Genomic DNA, 19,536 nt, shown 5'->3' with positions numbered 1-19,536 from the left:
TACGCGACCCAGTGCGTCGGCCGCTCCGCGTGGCGGTAGCACGGCCGCCCGTTGACGAGCTTGCCTATGGGGGACGAGCCGGGCACGGGTCGGGGACGCGTCCAGGTGGCACGGCCGTCCGCAGGCGCGCTCTCGCCCTCGGCGAGGCGGTAGAGGCCGATGTAGTTTGCGGCGGTGCCAATCACGGGCTCGCCGTCGAGGATGATGGCCTTGGGCGGAGGGAGCTCGGTGTTGTCCACGGCGAGGCACTTGAGGTTGGGCTGCTTGGACCACTTGCCGTTGCCGTCCGCGCTGTCCCAAGGGATCTTGGACATGTTTGGCGTCGCCGCCGACGAGTCGAGCAGCTGCAGCCAGCCGCGCTTCTGGCCGAGTGACGCCTCGGACTGGGCGTTCCACGCGTTCTCGCCGTTGAAGGCGATCCAGCGGCCGGCGGACTGCGTGTGCCGGTAGGCTGGCCGGTCGTTGATCGTCTTGTCCAGCGCCAGCTTGTAGAGGCCGATGAAGTTGGCCGCGGTCCCCGAGATAGAGAGCGGGCCGCCCGTCGGGTTGTCGAGCCGGATCGCCACCGGCGGCGGCAGCTCCTTTGGGTCGGTCACCTTGACCTTGAGCTCGGGCACCTTCATCCACCCCCCCTTGCCGTCCGCCGCGTCCCACACCTGCTTGGACAGGTCGGGCGTGTGGCAGTGCTTGTCGAGCAGCTGCAGCCAGCCGCGAGACTTGCCCAGGTTGGCCTCCGACTGCGCGTTCCACGCGTTGTCGCCGTTGAAGGAGAGCCAGCGGTTGGGCCGGCCGGTGTGGCGCCAGACGGGCTTGCCGTTGACGATCCGGCCCTGCACGAGTGCATACAGCCCGAGGCAGCCGTTCGCCTCCGAGTCAATCTTTGGGCTCTCGATCATCAGCGCGGCGGGTGCGGGCAAGTCCTCGAGGCTGGCGACGGCGCACTGCAGCTCGGCCTGCTTGACCCACTCACCGCCATCCCAGGCCTCCCACACCACCTTGGACTGCGACGGGTAGGCGCACCCCTTGTCCAGCAGCTGCAGCCACCCCTTGGTCTTGCCGAGGTTGGACTCGGATTGGACGTTCCATGCTGTCGAGCCTGGGCGCGGGTCGTCGGGAGGACGCGTGGACGCGCGCGCGCGCATGGCCGGCCCGTCTAGGGCCGCGCCGGGCCGGTGGCGGCGGGCGCAACGCGCGGGGCCGCGCACCGTTCCACGCCAGCCACTTGTCGAGAAGCCTAGTGTTGCGCCACGTCGGCTTGCCGTTGACCGTCTTGCCGTCGACAAGCCGGTAGAGCCCGATGCAGTCCGCGACGTTGCCTTCGATCTCAGACGCCTCTAACCGCAGGGCTTTGGGGACAAGGCCCGACGAGGAGCTCATAGGCGAAGCCGTCTTGCCCGCATGTAGAAGAGAAATCGCGCGCGCAGGCCACCCGATGCCGATAATAATAATAATCCGGCCGGATGGGTGCGGGTAAGAGCTCGCGACCAATAGTCTTCTTGCCATCCCCCTGCTCCCCCTCCACCATCCTCCCTCACTCCCACACTCGTCTCGGTGATCCGATGCTCGAAGATGATCTCATCCGAATGGGGGGGGCGCTGCTCACTGCTCAGCCCCTTCGTCGATTTAGACGAATAAAACATACACGGTGGGCGGCGAGCCGGACGGAGCTTTCTAAGGCGGCATCCAGCGCTGCGCGGGTGATACACGGAAGACCAAAACATGGAGACTGAAACATGCGCGGCGAGGGCGCGGCGGCGGCGCCCCGTCCGTGTGCCCGAGCGGTCAGGGCGGCGCGAGGCCGCCGCCACCCCCTCGCGCGCGCGGCAGCCGCACGGGCGCCGCGCCGCTAACGCAGCAGCATACTGGCTAGGAGCAATAGCTCAGCTCGCCCTGGCGCAGCTGGCGGGAGACGTAGTCCTCGTTGAACTTGGCGAACGCCTGGAACTGCTCCTGCAGTTTCGTCTGCAGGGTGCGGTCGTACTCCTCCCTCAGCGTCCGCTCGCGCTCGATGACCGCCTTGCGCACGATATCGCGGACCTGGTCCAGGGTGAACAGCACCTCGCCCGTGTGCGGGTCTGTTCGCTGCCGAAGCGCCGCGGAGAGGTCAATGGCGCGCGACTGCGAGGCGCCTGCGGGCGTGAGGGGAGGGGAAGGGTCAGCAGGAGTGGGTGCGCAAGGAGCAGGCCCCGCGCGCGCGCAGCGGCTTCTGTGCGGCGCGCGCGCGGCGTGGCCGGGCGGCGGCCGGGTCGGCTGGACGCCCCGCCCACGCGCGCTCCCCCGTGCCGCCGCGGGACGCGCGCGCCTCCGTCAGAGCAGCCGGCGGCAAAGGCTGACGCAGACGGCGCCGCAGGCTCCGCCGCGTGCAGCCGCGTGCGTTTTCCGGCCGGAGACTCGGAAAGGAGCGAGCGGGCTGGCGAGCAGGACGGCTCGCCGCCCCAGCCCGGAGTGGCCTCCTCCATCCCCTCCCGCGCGCGCTTGCATGCAAGTAGCATCTTCGAGCAGCGCTGGCCTTTTTTCACAGCGTGCCTTGGCTGAGGCCAAAAACATTTTTTTATTAAGTCCGCCCATCGGCCATCAAGCATCATGCACGGTAGCACGGAAGCTCGGCGCCCCGCGGCATCTCTTCCGCCGAGGCCGCCACAGGGCACAGCTGCCAACCTCTCTCTCTCAGCGGCCAGGGAGGGTGGAGAACGAGAATTCGTTTTGCGCACGGAGGTGACCAACAGGCAAGGGTCGCCAGACACAGCCCGCGCGACGGCGCCTGACTGGCCGGCCAAACAGCCATACAGCCTCCCGCGACAAAGCCCACGACATCTCCTATGCACACCGCGGTGCGCCACCTTCCCCGGGGACTCCCGCGACGCGCGCACGCCCAGCGGAAGCCCTCGGCCCTCCCGTCCGTTCGCCCGCATCGCCCACCCGCGCGCGTGGCCGCGGGGGGAGCCCAAAAACATCAAAACTGATGTTTTTCTCACTTTTCACGCTTCGGCACCCTCGCGCGGCGGCAGGAGCAGCAGGAGCAGCCGCAACACGCGCCATTCGACGGCACCAACCCCGTCGACAACTCCTCCAAACCTCGGGATGATTCGCTTCCGGTGCGCCGAGCCCCGAGCCGATTCTGACAAGCATCGCGACTGACGTGGGTCCCGGGGCTCTCTCGCAGCCTGCGCCCAGCCCTCCAACAGCCCTCTCCTTCGCCTCCCTGGCGCGCAGAGCGGCCCCCCACATCGGGTTGACCGCCCGCGTCCGCGCAGGCCGCGCCCGATGGCACCGTGTCGGTCCAGGTCACCCGCAAGCAGCCCGCCGGCACCGGGCGCCCGGTCCCGCTCTCGCCCAATGGAGCCAAGGAGGCGACGCCTCCTCAGAAGCCACCAGAGGCAGCGGCGCCGGCCAAGCTGCTCGCGCTCGTCGGTACGCCCAAGAACGAGATCGAGCAGCGCGTGCTCGAGAAGATCCAGCTCGAGATGACGCCGACCGCTGTCCGCGCGCTTCTCGCGCTCGGTGTGCAGACGCGGGAGCACGTGAAGCTGTCGAATCTCGTCACCACCACTTCGGAGGATACGGCAGCCTGCTGGTTCTGCCTCGCCGCCGCCACCCACGAGAAGTTCTGCCTGCTGCCGCCGGTGCTGCAGCCGATGGCGCCCAGCGCGCCGCTCGCCACGCCATCGAATACCTGCGGCAAGCTCGTCGGGGTCGTCGGCAACTACGGGCCCCTCCGCAACGGCCAATCAGAGACGCACCTGACCTTTGACGACGCCGGGAACTGCAAGTCCACGTCGATGCGTTTGCTGCAGAAGCTCATGACCGACCTCTTCAAGCGGAGCGGCGCGGCGAGCGGTCTAGAGGAGGGCGCGATGCTGCCGCTGCTCGGCACGCTCGTCCACTTCCTCTTTGACATCTTTCCGGCCCTCGCCAGCGTCAACGTCGGCGGCGGCAAGCGCGCCAGCTCCGACAAGCTGTGCGCCGACGCGATCGACAAGCTGTACCCGCAGATCTTTGCCTTCCTCACTGCGTACTTCACCGACAAGCGGAAGCTCGGCTTCGACACGGTACTGATCGCCTTCATCGGCGGCGGCACCGACCGTGGCATCGACCTCGTGAGCCAGGCGGTCATGGCCGCGGGCATGAAGCTCGACGTCCTCGAGTGCTCCTTCAAGAAGGGCCGCCAGGCCGGCGCGCACCCGGAGCTGCTCAAGGACGCGAGCGCCCTCAACTACCGCCTGCCGCACGCGCGCTCTCTCGACAAGATTGCCAAGGGCCTGATGCGACCGCGCGTCGTGTCGCTCGGTTTCACCGTCCCGCAGGGCCCCGGCCGCGCGGAGCTCAGGCTGCTGGAGGACTCGGCCTTCTCGGACGCCGAGAAGGAGAATATCATGAAGACGGCGTCCGAGAAGGCCAACGTCTTCAACAAGGAGAGGGCGGCGGAGGAGAAGAAGCGCAACGCGGAGGCGGCGGTGGACGCCGCCGCCGAGGGCGGCGACGAGGACGCGCAGGCGGTGGCGGCGGCGGGGCTCGCCTCGCTGGAGGCGGCGCACGCGGAGGCGGCGAAGGCGGCAGCCGAAAAGCGCGAGGCGCGCGGGCTCCTTCTCCCCGCCCCCTCGCGTCCCCACCACCACAGCGCTCCACCACCGCCATTTCCACCCTTCCCCAGCCTCCCCCCCCTCCCCTCCCCTCCCTCGGCCGCCCCGCCCGTCGCGCCGCCCGCCCTCTCCCCTCTGCCTCGGCCCCGCCCCTCCCGGGCCGCCTCCCCGCTCCCTCGCCCGCCTCCGGCGAGAGGGCGGCGAGGAGAGCCGCTGCTTCCGGGCGGGCTCACCCCCCCACCCCCCCCTCCCCTCCCTCCCCCCCTCACAGAACTCGTCCGCGACCCTCAAGAAGGGCGGGCGGAATGAGGACCTCCCGGTGGGCGTCACGCGGGGGGAAGGCGCGACAGGGAAGTACCGGGCTGCCTTCAGCTCGACCCGCTTTGGGCGCGGCTCACTCCGTCTTTCTGGCACGCTCAACTCCCTCGCCGACGCGGAGCAGCTCGCCGCCTCCGGCCGGCAGCTCGTCGTAGAGATGGACGACTTTCTCAAGGACTTCAAACAGCCGGACGCGAAGCGGGTCTTCCGCAGCGTCCTGGCGCAGAAAGAGCCGGAGCTCATGCAGGGCACCTTCGTCCGCGGCGACGAGACGTATCTGCCTCTGCTTCTGTCGTGCGACCACACGGCGTAACTCCCGGTTATCTAACTGCTTCCTGTTTGTAGGGTGCTGCCAGCCACCTCGAAGTTCATCCAATGCGACGGCTGTGACGTGTGGCGGTGGCTGCCGCCGGGCCACGTCTACTCGGACAAGGACCGGTGGCTTTGCCACATGCACCCGGCAGAGGGCCAGGTGTGCGTGGCGCCAGGTGTGCCGCAGCCGCTCGAGGCCGTCGGAGGCGCCGCCGCCGCCACCGTCACCGCCGCCGCGGCCGCTGACTCCGGCCCCTCTGCATCCGTCGCCGCTACCACTCCCGTTGCTGCGGCGACCGGCAGCCCCGCCGCGGCCGGCGGCAGCAAGCGCCGCGCTGGCGTCTCGAGCGGCGCTCAGGCGAAGAAGCCGAAGGCGCCTCGCAAGCCATATCCATAACGCGCAGCTCTCTCCGTGTGCAGGTGTGGTGGTGTTTTATTAGGCGGCGGCGCCGACTGCTTCGCTTCCTCCCTCGCCGCGCCCGCAGCATGAGCCCGAGTCGGGCGAGCTGACCTGGGAGGAGCTGCAGCGGAGGCGCTTCGAGTCGCGCGAGCTGACCTGGGAAGATCTGCAGCGGATGGGCAACCGCGGCGCAAAGAGCATATCGTCGCTCTTTGACGCGTGCGGGCTGTCTTTCACGGCCATCCAGCCCACGCGGTCTCCCGACGCCACCGACGACGCAAGGCGCGATGCTTTGGCAAGGCACTTCGGGATGAACCGCCCGGTGCTCGAATCGCGGCGCGGCGCGCGGTGAAGCTCGTGGTTTCACATGACCTGCGGTTGAGGTGTCTGTCGTCGCTGTGAAGCTGTGTCGACACGTGTTTTTCTTTTTCCCCGTTTCTCCTTGGAAACGCGAGGACAAAACTGATTCCATTCGCACCCCACATGACTCTGTATCAAAACCGAGACACACTCGTCGACTTGTTGAGGGCTATTATCTGAATGGTTGGGTAGTAGGGCTAGAGGGTCGCTCTACACTTAGCCTCTGCAGCGAGCGAGCGCTCAACTTAGCCCCCGCACGGAGCCGGGCTCGGACTTAGACGCTGTATGGTCGGGGGCCATGAACTTAGACGGCACAAGGCCAAATCCGGGTAAAACCCGGGTATACCTGCAAAAGTCCAGGTTTACCCGAAAAATACCTGGACGCGTCCCGCGACCAACGTATGCCGCGCACGACGCCATATCGCCTTGTCCCAGGGCCAGTGCGCTACTTGCGGCGCGCAACTCCTGCTCAAGTACGCGCACCGTACCATGTGCTGCCGCTATGCGTGTCTTAAGGCGGCTGCGGCGAAGCGGCGGGCGCGGCATGCCGATGGCAGTGCGGACGATGCGGTTGCGATGTGTTCTGCTTCAAGATCGTGGCGGTGCTTGGCATGCACTTCTGCGATCCCAATCAGCTCATCGCAACGAAGCAGCGCAACAAGCTGGCTGCTGCCAACAAGGCCCTATGCTAGATCTACCTCACGCGCGGATCGTTCAAAGAGGACCAGCATACACAGGCTTCCTTGACATGCGTTTGTTTGAGCTTGAGGCTATTTGTGAGAACTGTTTGGCTTGAAGATTGCGCTCAAGAAGAGCAACGAGAATCGGAAGAGGAGGATGCTGAGGCGGCGATTGCTGAGCATGAGAAGGATCGATCCGGATTAGAAGGCGCCCGCCGCAGGCGAAGAAAATTTGGGGGCTAGCGCCGTATCGTTGATCACGGTGGGAGCCTCTTGGCCCCAGGCTGTGCCACGGCCGACTTAGCCGATGTAAGAGGCTCTCGCTGATCTTAGACCGCGTAAGCACCCCAGCGTGACTAGTCACACTTAGACCCGCTCAGCCTCGAGGCTCAGAACTTAGACTACTACCCAACCAGTATTATCTGCCCTCGGGAGGGCGGCGGCGGCGGCGGCGGCGTAGAGTCGGCGGCGAGCTCTCCCGAGATGAGCGATGACAAATAGTCGCCTCACAGTATCCTTCGAGCTGGCTGGGCGCACTTTTTTCTTTTTTTCTAGTGTTGTGCGAGGGAGTTTTGTGTAAAATTCTTTTTTCTTTGCCATCCACCCATACCATACTGGTGTCCAGTCTGAGCCTGACTGTTCTTCACCTTCCTCACAACATGTGTATGTTCAGGGAGGTTTTCTTCTCTTGGGAGGTGTGATGACTGATGAGGAGTCAGTGATGAGGAGTCAGTTATCGCGGCGGGCGGTTAGTTAGACGTTACGGGGCGAATCGAACGTTCGGAGGCTTCGGAGGTTGGAGCGGAGCGTGCTTCTTAGCCCCCCGGCCCTGGGATGTGCGGTCAATGACTGCACTCCAAGTGCTCCAACCAAGTGCCGCACCCGCACGACACTGACTGGTACTTCCCGTGTATGTAGTTAGTTCGAGGGGGTAGTAGAGTTATACCGCGATTTGAGAGCGAGGGCCCAAAAACGTCAGAAGAAATCCTTTCGACTTTTGCACCGCGAGGGAGGCATGAACTACCGTCACACTGTGAAAGGCGCTTCACCACTTGAATGGCGTTCGCCTCGGCCGGCCTGCCGCCGCCGGCGCTCAACGCTGCCGCTGCCGAGGGCGCGGCGCGCGGCCGCGACGGCGCGCAAGAGGCCGATGATGTCCAGAGACTCGGCGTGAAGCGCCGCCTCGACGGCGAGCTCGCGAGCGCGCGCGTCAACGACGACGACGCCAAAGAAGGCGACACCATTATGGTGGACGCCGCACAGATGGCCGCTGCGGCGGCCGCCGGCACCGACCGCGGCACGAAGCGCCTGCTGCACGTCGCGCTCGCGGCGCGCGACGGCAAGCACATCCCGGACATCTATCCAGAATACGACGGCGCTCGTCTCCGAGATTCGACAGCTTCTGAGGAAGACGCCAGGCTGCGAGGCGCAGCCGGCGAGCGCGATCAGCGTGCCCATCATCGGCACGTCGCGGGCCGTCTGCGTCGCCTTCAGCGGCGAGAGCGAGGCACGAGCCTTCCTCGAGCACCACGCCGGCGGTGGCGCCATACAGCTCCCAGCTCCGGATGACATCACCATCCACTTCGTCGCTCTCGACGCCTCCGAGTGGGGCAGGCAGGCGGAGGCGCGCGAGCTCCAGGCGGGGCGACGGAGTCCGACGGCCTCATCGCCATCCGCACCCCTAGCCGCACCCGCGGCGCCATCAACACGGCCGCCCAGATCGAGCACTTTACCCCTCTGCTCCAGAAGCACTTCGGCAACGTCGTCTCCGTCCAAGAGGGATATCACTCTTTCCTGGGCGCCAAGTCGGACGAGAACGACGGCTCTATCCTCTTCAAGGTGAAGAACGAGAACCTCGCCTGCAACCTCCTGGTCCTGCCCAACGTCTACGCGAGCGGCGATGTCGGTGGACCTCTCCGCCTCGATGTCGGGTGCGTGAAGGTCCTCGGCAACAAACTCTGCCCCTCCTGCCGCGCATTTGGGTTGACCAACGCCGACATCATCCACGACGCGCAGTGCGCCGCGCAGGCACTCAAGGCCAGGCGCGCCGTAGCGGCGAACGTCGCGAAGAAGAAGACCTTCCAGAGCGTCATCGTCGACAACAAGGTCGAGGTCGCGCGCGCGGCGGGCAAGGTCAAGGCGATGGCGGCGCGCGACGGGATTGGCTTTTGCCCAAACTTCAACCAGACACCGCCCTCCCGTGCAAGAACAGCGCTCGCTGCCGCTACGCGCCGTGCGTCAACTTTGAGGCGCTCCTCCACACCGCCTTCAAGGACACCGTCTACGAGCGCATGCCGAGCGCGGTCAGGCTGGGCACGAGCCGCGGGCGGCGCGCAGACCGGCGCGGCGGACGCGGCCGCGGCGGCGGCGGCGGCGAGGTCAAGAGCAACAAGAAGAACTGGGCGAGCGTTGCTCGCGGAGCCGCCCGCTCCCCCTACGACGGCGGCCCACGCCTCGAGTCCAACGAGCCCTCGCTCTACGAGGGGAGCGACGAGGAGTTCTAGGAACGGCCGCCGAGCCCTTCCCGCAGTGCAACCCTAGCAGCGCAGCGGGCAGGGCGGCTCGCGCAGCGCGCGCGATCGCGCAAGCGGCGCGCGCGAGCGAGCGAGCGAGCACACACACACACACACACACACACACACACACACACACACACACACACACACACACACACACACACACACACACACACACACACACACACACACACACACACACACACACGCACGCACCTCCCCAGAAACCCCGAGGAGCCGTGCAGTGCCTAGATAAGTCTGTGTGCTGTGTGGTGCACGCCCTCCGAGCGGGGCGGGGTCTGCCCGTCGGGTTGCTGCCCTAATCCCACCAGGGGTTGACTGCTCTATTTATCCCTGGTGTGGTGGTGTCTGGACGGTTTTTTTCCGGCCGCGGCGACGGACGGCGGCGTGTGACGCACGCCGCGCCGAGAGAGCCAGCCACCGACCCCATCTCACACAGGATTTCACGGCTGAATGAAAAGGGAAAGGAAGGAGTGTGTTGCTGGCCGTCGCCCACCCTTGGGCGTCTGCCTCTTCCTATCTCTTGGCTTCGCACTGGCTTCGCAGTCTCTAGCGCCAATTCTCTCGCAGCGAGCCCTGGAGGGCGTTGGCACAGGGCGTAGCACACACGGGCGTGGCAGCGCGCTAAAAAGAGAGGGCGCTCTGTTACAGATACCAAGGTCAGGGTGGCGACTGGTAATGAGAAACGAAATGTAGAGAGAAAACACGTGATGATCATGATGTAAAACATGCTGCCGCCGCGGACGGGGCAAAGAGATATAAAGAAACGGGCACGTGCCAGGCGTCAAAGAGCGAGAACGCCCTCCTCAATCAGACGGGCAGGCACCAGCTTGCGTTTGTGGCGGAGCTCCGTGGGACTCCGCCTCGAGATGATGCGGCAATGATGGGACAGGGAACTCGGTGTGGATGAGCTACGCGGTATACCGGCGGCAAGGAACTGGCGTGGCAAAGGCCTTGAGCGGAAGCTTGGAGTCGTTTCGCCGTTGCGGTAAGATCGGCAGCAAGTTGGCGGGACATGAAGACGACTGTGCGCAGCAGCAGAGCGGACGGATCAGGCTTGAGCAGCCTCCGTCTTGTTTCGTGACGAGAGAAAGCTCGTCACGGTGCGAAGGAGCGAGGGTGCTTTGGCCGCTGGCTGTGGCGGAAGCGTCGGCTCCGCAGCCGCAGCGCTCGCCCGACTCGCCCGATACCGATACAGCACCTCATCGCCTGTACGCTGCCGCTGCTGCATGATCTGGTGTCCTCGCTCCTCGTCCCAGGTCACGTTCAGCTGCTCGTCGACAGCCTCTTCGCGCATGCGGCCGACGGCGCGCTGGAAGATCGCGCTGACGCGGGATCTGCGCTCCGAAGCTGCGTCCACCATGCTCGCACGGCTGGCGCGGCTGAAGCTGACGCGGCTGTTGCGAGCGAGCATGTATGACGAGAGGAGGGTCGGTCGGGCGAGAAGGGACGCACGAGTTTCTGCTGACCAGCCTTCTCCTTGCCACGTCGCCGATCCTCGAAAGAGTCTTCGCTGATCGTTCACAACAAAACTGCACAACACTGATGTACACTGGGCCCGGGGAGGCGCTGGCACGGTACACGCGGACACACAGGAGACCAGTACACACCAACACTGCGAGGAAAAGAGACGATGTTTGTAGGTAGTCCTTACTAGTCTACTACCTCGGTAAGTAGGTGGGCTGCTAAGGGGGCAGATGGTGCTGAGGGGGGGGCATGCTGCCATGTTGCTGCTTCTGCTTGCAAGATCGGCGCTTTTTCGTGCGGATGGTTGCGCAGTATGCGCATCGACCATCGTACTGGGTTGTGTCCAAGTGTGTGTCCGAAAGTCTGGTGGCGGTCACAACCGCCTCTTTGGTTGAGTTGTGGTGCAGGGGCAAAGGGGGGGTGCCATGAGCTCCATTGCATTCCAGGTTCCTGTGGTTGCGCGATAGCGCGATCGCGTGCGATTTGGTTGGTAAAGTGCGCGGTCGAAGTGCGCGGAGGGCATCTGCGGTCGGTTCCCGTCGATCGAGCGCAGGTGCGGAGGCGCCGCCGTCGTCGTGCCCCGCAGCGGTCTGCGCTGCGGAGGCGCCCTCGCCTGACATCCGTCCACGCGCAAAAGTGAAAAGAACCTCACAACGACACCTAACTGAACCCCTTGTATCCTGCGCTGGTGAAAACGATCCCAACTAAGCGTAGAGGGCGCGTGTGAGTGAGTGACTTCACACACAACACACACAACACACACTTTTCTAAAATCTCTCTCTCTCTCACGTACAGAGGGCGCGAGTAGCCCCGGAAACTAAAAAAATAAAAAAAGCGATTCGCAACCTGATGCGTGGCCGGCGCCGATGCTGCCAGAACTAAAGACGAGACCTCGACGGGCGGCCCCCCCCGCCCCAAATCAAATCGAAAACAAAAAAACCGCGTGACAGGAATATCCAGCGTGCGCCAGCCGTGCGGGGCCAGCTAGCAGCTGTCAATGTTGTCGCTGATGTTCCTGCCTGGCGGATTTCTGCCAGGGGCATTCGTCCCTTGCTGCGCTCACGTGGCTGCAGATGTCGCAAGTCCTTGTGCGCCAGTGTCTGCCGTAAAGAGCTGCAGCAAAAGCCAGGCTCTGCGCTGTGGGCTCGTGCCAGTGTTCATGCAGGAGGAGGAGGATGGAGCCGCCAGCTACGCCTCCATCGACGAGGTTCGGGAGCTCGTGCATGCGATCGGCCTCGACCCTGAGGTACTGAAGCTCAGCGTCCGGATGGAGCGGGCGGTGCACGACTCGCTCTCAAAGGCGGCGCCCACACTGCGCAAGTCGGTGCGCTCTGCCATCGAGCTCGAGCTGTCGGCGCTCGACGGACCAGAGCCCACTGGTCCTGTCTCCAAACTGGGCGGGGTGCCGTGGCTCAAGCCGGACGATCAGTGGCCCACGTGCAAGTGCTGCGGGCAGCCGCTCGCTTTCTTTGCACAGCTGAACCTGGGGGCGCTGCGGGGCAGCGTCACGCTGCCGCCATCGTCGCCACCGATCGGCATCGTGCCGGAGCTCAGCCGCAGCAGTGGGCTGCTCCAGCTGTGGGGTTGCACCGATGGCTTCCGGATTGAGGATCCGCAGGATCCGGAAGCCATGATGGCGGCGGCAGTCATGCGGGAAGCCATGGCGGCAGACCTTGCGCAGGAAGACATTGATTGTCTGCGAGACATTGACTGTGAGGATGCGACGTACGACAACCCGTTCCGTGGCACCGAGTTCCTCCGCCTCGTGCCGCAGGAAGAGCTGGGCAGCCCGACTCCTCCCAGTGGCGTCCCCGTGCTACCGACGGACCTCGTGTCGGCGGTGGGTGTGAGAGCGGAGCTCGGCTTCGAGGATAGCGAGCTGCGGGAGGAGCGCTGGCGAGTCGGAAGCGAGCTGGGGCGCTTTGCTGATTGGCTCGAGTACTCTGGTGGCCACGGCAATTGGGTTGGTGGCTGGGCCGATTGGTTGCAGGGGCCCCGCTATCCAGAGTGCCCAAAGTGCAGCGAGCCGATGACGAATGTTCTCTTCAATTGGGATGGGGGTGCTATTGGCATGGATGTCCCAGCGATCGTCACGCAGTGTCCAAAGTGTCCAGAACAGTTGGCGTTCTTGTGGGACCTAGACTAGCCGTCAACTGTGGCACGGTACACACGGACACTGACAGGAGACCAGTACATACCAACACTCGGGGGGGCGAGGAAATATGTGCGAGCGGGGTGGCGCGCGGCGGAGCCGAGGGTAGGGTTCCAGGGTGTTGCCGGCGGTGCGTCACACACAGCGGCCTTCTCTTATCCTGAATGCTCCTCGTCGAATCTCGACGAGACACCGCATCACCGCCGTACTGCGGACTACTGTCGTCTAAACTACTCGCTGCTCTCTGTCTCACAGAGCTGTACGTGTATCGTGTGTCAAGAAGAACACCATTACGCCCGCGTGTGCACAAGTAGAAACGGCCTCACACCGACACACGGACACACGGTGAACACGGTGACGGAGGGTGCAGAGCTAGTTCGTGACGACTCAACAGGAGCTCACCCCCGCCTTTGCGAGCCCCGTGCCGTCGAGCGGGGTCCCCGCTGGGGTTGAGTGTCCACAGCCCACGCACAGACATGGTGAGAACAGTGCCGCGCCCTCACTGGGCGGACCCCTCCGACTCTTGCAAGCCAAAGAGGAGCTGCACCAACTCCTCCTTCTCGACGGCGTCGGGATCGGTGATGCCGCGCTCGCGCAGCCGCCGCTTGAGCTCGCCAACCTTCATCTGGCGAAGCTCCTCCAAGCTACACCGCTGCTGTGTCGCGCCGCCGCCGCGCGCCGCCGCGCCGCCGCCGCCGCCGCCGCCGCCGCCGCTCGCCCCCTGCTGCGCCTCGCCCGCAGCGTCGGCGCCGGAGGTGCCGGCGCCGGAGGCGGAGGGCGGCACCATGATGGCAACCATCTCGGCGACCTTGGACTTCGGGTCCTTTGATCCGCCGCGCGAGGTTGCCACCTCCATGAAGACCTCGCCCATGATGCCGAGCGCCTGCGCGCGCCTCAGCCGCTGCACCTCGTCGACGGAGTGGTCGCGGCAGAGCTTGTGCGTGACGGTTGTGATGGTGCGCTCGATGTCGATCACCGACACGTGCCACATCGCCTCGAGGAAGATCGGCAGCGAGTCCTGCGTCGCCTTGAGCTGCGTCGCGCTCAGCCCCGAGAGCGGGTCCGCCGGCTCGCCTTCGCTCTTGTCGGCGATCTCCTTGACCATGCGGTAGGTGCGCAGCGCGGCGCCGGCGGCGCGGATCCCCGCCCCCGCCGCGGCCGTGTGGTTGTCGAACGAGATCTTCTTGCCCTTCCACGCGGCGACGTGCCCGTCCACGCCGAGGGTCGACTTTCGGTATCCGACGAACTCTGCGGCACGACAGCGGTAGATCTCGGCGACGACAAAGAGGAGGCAGTCGCCGAAGGAGACGGCGATCAGCTCCTCCGCCTCGCTCTTGCAGAACTGGCGGAAGCGCTCCTCGTCGCCGCCGACGTACGGCGCGACCATGTCCACCTGTTCACAGCAGTGGGTGTGAAGAGACGCTGTTCACAGCTGAGGACGTACGGCGCGACCATGTCCACCAGCCGCAGCGCGCACTCCACCTCGCGCTTCTTTTGCCGCACGCCCAGCCGGCCCATCGAGACGCCGCCCTCCATCGACGCGGCGGTGGCGAGGGCGAGGGTGCCTGCCGCAGCACCCGGGTCTGCGTCACCGCGCCGGCACGCAGGGAGGGGGAGAGGCGGGAGGCGCGGGAGGCGCGCGAGGGAGAGGCGAGAGGCGAGAGGCACGCGCCGATGTAGGGCTCGAAACGCTCCGAGCCGAACAGCATGGTGAAAAAGACCTGGGGAGTGGGCGGGGCGGGGGTGGGGAGCGGCTTGGGGTGGCGGGGCGGCCGCGAGGGGAGGGCTCGCCCCGGCGTCCATGAAGTTCTTTTCGACGCCGGACGCGCCGTGCGCGTCGTACTTTGCGCGGGAGCGCTCGTCCGCGAGGACCTGGTACGCCTCCGAGATGGCCTGGAACTGCTCCTTCGCCTCCTCGTCGCCCGGGTTCTTGTCGGGGTGCAGCCGCAGCGCCTTCTTGTAGTACGCCTGCACCGCAAGGGCGCACAGCCGCGGCTCAGCAGGCAAGCGAGCGGTGTGTGCGCCTCCACCGCCCACGCCGCCTCGCCTTCTTGATGGCGTCCGTCGACGCATCGTACCGCACGCCCAGAGAGTCGTAGTATCGCGTGTCCTTGGGCGCGCGCCCGCTCCCGCCGCCGCCGCCGCCGCCGCCGCCGCCGCCGCCGCCGGCTCCGCCGCCGGCCTCGTCCTCGAGCTGGCTAGCGAGCTGCGCGTCGGTCTGCAGGTTGTACTCGTACCACTCGCGCTTCTCCTGGTCCCAGTCCTTGCCCTTGTTCGACTCGACAACCTCCTCGACCGTGTTGATTGCGCCGCGCGTCACCTGCAGCAGCGCGGGGCGCCGGTCGGCGCGGGGCAGCGCACTCGCGGCGGCGGCGCTGTGCCCGCGCCAGCGCCGCGTGCGCGTGTGTGGAGTGCGAGAGGGGAAGGGCGTTCCTGCAGGCAGCCCACCGCGGCGCCGGCGACCGGCAGTGCCACCGCACCCAGAATCCCCGTCACGAGCCCCGTGAAGAAACCTCCGACGCCCTGTGTTTGTGCCCCGACGATGGGCGCCGCAATCAGCCCGACGGTGCCGCCGACCACCCCCTTGAGCGCTGATTTTAGGCCCGACGAGGCGCCCGCAATCTGAAGCAGGGAGCGCGGGCGTTTAGAGTTCGAGGGCGGGCGCCAGCGGCTGCGGGCCGGCGGCCGCACCAAATTCTTTGGCTTGCGCATCGAAAACATGTCAAAAGGGAGGTCAGGGGGCTCATCGTCGGGCGCAGCGCCGGCGGACGAGCTCGCGGCGCCTTCCGACGAGGCCGGCGCGGCTAGCTTTGTGGAGTCCACTTGCGTCGGCGCCATCGTCAGCAGCTAAGGCGCCCGCGCCTGGGCCGCCTTCCCCCAGGGAAAAAGAATTCTGCGCCCTTGTGAGGTTAATGACTACTACTCCAAGTGCTCCAAGTGCACCACACTGATAACACACGCGCGAACCGATGCACACGAAACAAGGGGACCACCATCTGTCTCCAAAGCTCGCCTACTCGTATCTCTCATTGTGCTCGCCGCCGCTTGAACAGCTGTGGCCCGCCCTCGGGGCCGCCCGCGCCTCCGAAACGCAGCGCGCTTGCGCCAGGCAGCCCCGCGGCCGCTGCCGCTTCCGCAAAGTGTACGCACGCGGCCTGGATCGAGCGGTTGTGCTCGGCCACTGCGCCGTCGGCGAGCGTCGCGCCTGTGGAGAGAGAGAGAGAGAGAGAGAGAGAGAGAGAGAGAGAGTGGAGAGTCACATAACCTCGTGGGCCGGGTGTGTGGTGGGTTCGCAGCTGGCGGCGCCTGCAGCGGCGGCCAGCTCGCGCTGCAGCTCCTCCTCCTGCTCCGGGTCGCGCATCGTACTCAGCAGCATGGGGATAGTCGCCGAGTGCTCTGTCAGGCTGAGCGGTTGCACGGCCTGGTCCTGCAGCAGCGCCTCCTCAGCGATCACGCGATCGGAAAGCAGCTGCAGCTGCTGTGAGAGGAGCTGAAAGTGGCCCAGCGCGGCGGGCCAGTTGTGCAGCCGCCCGCCCTCCTCGGCGGACGCGATCGTCCGCTCCAGATCCACAGCCCGCTCGTGTAGAGCGGTGATGGTGCTTCGAAGCTGCCCGGCCTCCATTCTTTGGCTCCGGCCACAACGGCGAAAAGAATTCTTGAACGACAGCGTCTCTCACAGCACACAGGCACGACAAGGGCGCGGACTGGCGCGGACTGGCACACACACCGGCTCACCACGGCGAAAAGAATGTAGAAACTAAGAAAACACCGCCTCGGTGTGGGTGGGAGGACAAAAGAATGTAAATCCGTCTTTGCGTTGACTGTTTTCTTTCTTTTAGGCACAGTTCGAGAGATTGTTTTAGCAAAACAAATCTTTGTTTGCGAAAGAAATAGATTTTTACAACGCAAGGGTTGTCATTCGTGAGCTGTGTGCTGTGCGTCCATGTGCTACCTCGTTTCTTCATCCGCTCAGGGCCGGAGGGAGGCCCCGCACGGGGGAGCGAGCGAAGCTTTGCCTACCTATTCGACTACGCTGTCTTCGCGGCGCGATACCCGCGACACCGCGAACACGTTGTGCTCAAGCAGCTCCGACCGCTGCGCGATGGCAATAGCACGGCTCGCGCGCCGCCGCTCGCGACATCGTCCCTCCTCGCTTGGCTCACCACGAGCACGTCACAGGCCGAGCCGGTGCTCCACCTCGGCACGTCGAATGGTCCGTGGACAAGGGGAGCCTCGGGCTCGGTCTTAGCTGGCGGTGCCATCTCCGCCTTCCCCTCCGATACGGAGTCCGCCGCCGCGCTGCAGCCGGCCCCCGAGTTGCGAAGCATTGCGCTGCATGTTGTGCACAGCTTGCGGGCGTACGCCTCGCGCGACGCGGGTTCCGCAGTTTCTACCTCCATCCGTGCTCCTCGCTCGCTCCTAGCTGGCCGAGGCAAGGCCCGGCGCAGGAATCGAGCGCAGGGTGGCATGGGTGGCATGGGCGAGTTTGACTGCCTATATGTGAGGCGGGAGGCGCTGTTCAACACGACGCTGCTCCGGCTCGCTGCAGCCAAATTGCCTCGGCAAGAGGGCCCGACGCTGCTGGTCGGCGAAGGCGGTTTTCACGACGATTGGCCTGTGGATGTGCCAGCCGCTCCTGCTGCCACAGGCTTCACCGCTTTCAGAGGCACACCCAAGGCGGTCATCTCGGTCCTTCCTCAAGCGCTGAGCGTTACCGAGTTCTTCCCGCATTGGGATCTTGTCGAGGTCTCGGACGCAATGGGCGCCCGCACCCTTTCTTTCGATGCGGTACAGCAGCTCGCTTGTGCCCAAGCTCGTCATATCGAGGGGGAGGCTGGAAGCTCCTTCGTCAGAGCCGTCTGCCACTGGCGAGCCGTTGGCGCGCTCAGCGACAAAGCAGCCGAAAGTACTTCGGATGACGCGAGTGACGTGTGTCGTCGGCTCCACCAAGGTAGGGGGGAGAGAGTGAGAGACTAGCCATCACACCCAGCCGTCCCGCCTCCCTCCCCCTTCGGCCTCTATCGCCTCTTCGCCTGTTGCTGCCGCCCGCGCGCCGCGGTGTGCCGCGCATGCCCACTGCCACTCGCCCAGCCGCGCTCGCATCGTTTTGCGGCGCCGGCACGCGCGCCGGCGTGCGGGTCGGCGCGTGCCTCCTGAGATGACTTTGCACTTTCGCCGCGCTCTCTTGGCATGTGTCTTGGTCTCTCGCGGCACGCGGGAATTGCGGATTGGGACGGATTGCGCGCGCGGACATTGCGCTTTGCCGTTTGCGGCGCGCAGGCAGCGGCGGGCGCGCTCTCATGACTGGACACGCCGCGCCGCCCCCACCCCCCCAGTCCGCTCAACCCCGTTTTATTTATTTACTAGTCCAGCGCAGGTACACAGTATCATACCACGCGCCTGAGGGGCAGCCGGTCACATTCATGGAACATGCGCCCCGGGCGAGAGCGAGACACCGTTTTGCATCATGTGTGCCTGGTGTGCACGCTCACGACTACCCGTAACTAACATACAGACTCATTGCCTCGACTGGTAGATGTAGACGCCGACCAGACCAAACACCACCTCGACGGCGCCCTGCGTCGCCACGTCTCCGCCACTCGCGCCAGTTGCCACACGAAGCAAGTCGGTCAAGCCGGTACTCAATGCGCCGAGGCCAGCGAGGAGGACGGCCGCACCGAGAAGGCCAGACTTGCGTCCCTGCGCCTTCTCCTCCTGCAGCTTCTCGTAGTCGGTCTTTAGCTGCCGCAGCGTCGCCATCTCCTCGCGCACCGTGCGCCGCGTCGCTAGTAGCGTCTGGTCGACCGCCGAGGTGGACTTCTCCAGCTTCGCAAGCATTCGCCGCGTCTCCTCGTCCGCCAGGCTCGCTCCCTGCGGCGAGGTCGCTCGTGAGCTGAGCTCGGCGGGCGTCCGACACAGGTCGAAAGTGGGCACCCAGCACAGATACACAAATCAGAGGGCGGGTTTGCGTGGGCGGGCTGCCTTGGCTTCCAGCTGCGCTCGCAGCGCGTCTGAACTAGCGTCCATCTCTTCGAGGACAGCCGAGAGGACGCGCTGCGTCTCGGCCTCGATCAATCGAAATCGAGACTCCTCCGTATCGTCGAGCGCGTCCACTTTCATCCCGGCAAATGCCTTTTCGAGTTCACGGCGCAATACCTCGTCAAAGTCTGTCTCCAGATCAGAGCTGTCGCCCGCGACGGGCGCGCCGGCTCGCGGCGACGCAGCACGCAACACAACGTGTCCCGGCACTCGCGCGATCTCCGCAGGACCCCACGCCACGGCAGCCACGGCAGCCAGATTGGCGAGCATTTGTGAACCCCTTTCTTTTTTTGAGCTGCCTTCGATGGAATGAAATAAACGCAAGGCGCTCACACGCACATCGCTCTCGGGCCCACAGACATCCCGCACACCCGCCGCCCCCGCGCGCCCCCCACCCCGGCCGGGAGAAAGGGGAGTGACAGTTTGGGATGGCAACAGTCGAGCGAGATACCTCGCTCGCTCGCACTCCATGTGCGAGAACGCAGATAAGGACTGGGTGGTCCGGCCCACAAGTCCGGCTCATGCGCCCCGAGCTGACCCTCTACCGCACTGAACACTTCAGCCCCCTCGCTCCCAACCCATCCACCTCGCCGAGTGCCGAGGTGCGCGATCTCGGGCCGCGCCGCGCAATCTCGGGCGATCTCGGAGCGTCGCTTGCGCGGGCCGCGGCGGCACACCTAGTGCCAAAAGC

General features: G+C 65.5%; 5 protein-coding genes across 5 annotated transcripts; 2 read left to right on the top strand and 3 right to left on the bottom strand.

Annotated features, from left to right (window-relative positions):
- Positions 1–2,819: 2,819 nt before the first annotated feature.
- Positions 2,820–9,154, top strand: EMIHUDRAFT_249120 (hypothetical protein; the record flags this gene model as incomplete). The annotated part of the gene is made up of 12 exons (XM_005760683.1): positions 2,820–2,831; positions 3,009–3,095; positions 3,255–4,400; positions 4,873–5,171; positions 5,244–5,370; positions 5,651–5,932; positions 6,406–6,540; positions 7,812–8,031; positions 8,069–8,188; positions 8,290–8,783; positions 8,858–8,953; positions 9,110–9,154. The coding sequence occupies 12 exons, from the start codon at positions 2,820–2,822 to the stop codon at positions 9,152–9,154; spliced, it is 3,063 nt and encodes a 1,020-aa protein (XP_005760740.1).
- Positions 9,155–11,651: 2,497 nt separating this feature from the next.
- On the top strand, positions 11,652–12,800 carry EMIHUDRAFT_249118 (hypothetical protein; the record flags this gene model as incomplete). The annotated part of the gene is made up of 1 exon (XM_005760682.1): positions 11,652–12,800. One exon carries the CDS (start codon positions 11,652–11,654, stop codon positions 12,798–12,800), a length of 1,149 nt encoding a protein of 382 aa, XP_005760739.1.
- Positions 12,801–13,051: 251 nt separating this feature from the next.
- On the bottom strand, positions 13,052–15,669 carry EMIHUDRAFT_419858 (DnaJ, heat shock 40 kDa protein). Its single transcript, XM_005760681.1, has 7 exons — positions 15,498–15,669; positions 15,240–15,428; positions 14,854–15,126; positions 14,598–14,774; positions 14,479–14,527; positions 14,268–14,371; positions 13,052–14,199 (listed from the first exon to the last, which is right to left on the bottom strand). The coding sequence occupies exons 1-7, from the start codon at positions 15,642–15,644 to the stop codon at positions 13,306–13,308; spliced, it is 1,833 nt and encodes a 610-aa protein (XP_005760738.1). The 5' UTR covers positions 15,645–15,669; the 3' UTR covers positions 13,052–13,305.
- A 163-nt stretch (positions 15,670–15,832) lies between these two features.
- On the bottom strand, positions 15,833–16,428 carry EMIHUDRAFT_249116 (hypothetical protein; the record flags this gene model as incomplete). The annotated part of the gene is made up of 2 exons (XM_005760680.1): positions 15,833–15,961; positions 16,072–16,428. 2 exons carry the CDS (start codon positions 16,426–16,428, stop codon positions 15,833–15,835), a joined length of 486 nt encoding a protein of 161 aa, XP_005760737.1.
- Positions 16,429–18,143: 1,715 nt separating this feature from the next.
- EMIHUDRAFT_459983 (hypothetical protein) lies at positions 18,144–19,106 on the bottom strand. Its single transcript, XM_005760679.1, has 2 exons — positions 18,789–19,106; positions 18,144–18,677 (listed from the first exon to the last, which is right to left on the bottom strand). Exons 1-2 carry the CDS (start codon positions 18,924–18,926, stop codon positions 18,324–18,326), a joined length of 492 nt encoding a protein of 163 aa, XP_005760736.1. The 5' UTR covers positions 18,927–19,106; the 3' UTR covers positions 18,144–18,323.
- Between the last annotated feature and the right edge of the window lie 430 nt (positions 19,107–19,536).

The sequence above is a fragment of the Emiliania huxleyi genome (genome assembly GCF_000372725.1).
Source record: "Emiliania huxleyi CCMP1516 unplaced genomic scaffold EMIHUscaffold_740, whole genome shotgun sequence".
Lineage (NCBI taxonomy): Eukaryota > Haptophyta > Isochrysidales > Noelaerhabdaceae > Emiliania > Emiliania huxleyi.
The sequence above is the reverse complement of the archived record's forward strand: the minus strand, read 5'-3'. Positions and strand labels throughout refer to the sequence as shown.

Coding starts and splice junctions, on each gene's coding strand:
- EMIHUDRAFT_419858 (XM_005760681.1), bottom strand. CDS start 15,644: ATGGCGCCGACGCAAGTGGACTCCACAAAGCTAGCCGCGCCGGCCTCG. Junction 15,429..15,497: donor TGCGCAAGCCAAAGAATTTG/GTGCGGCCGCCG, acceptor TCCCTGCTTCAG/ATTGCGGGCGCCTCGTCGGG. Junction 14,372..14,478: donor GCGTTTCGAGCCCTACATCG/GCGCGTGCCTCT, acceptor GTGCTGCGGCAG/GCACCCTCGCCCTCGCCACC.
- EMIHUDRAFT_459983 (XM_005760679.1), bottom strand. CDS start 18,926: ATGAAAGTGGACGCGCTCGACGATACGGAGGAGTCTCGATTTCGATTG. Junction 18,678..18,788: donor GAGCGCAGCTGGAAGCCAAG/GCAGCCCGCCCA, acceptor ACCTCGCCGCAG/GGAGCGAGCCTGGCGGACGA.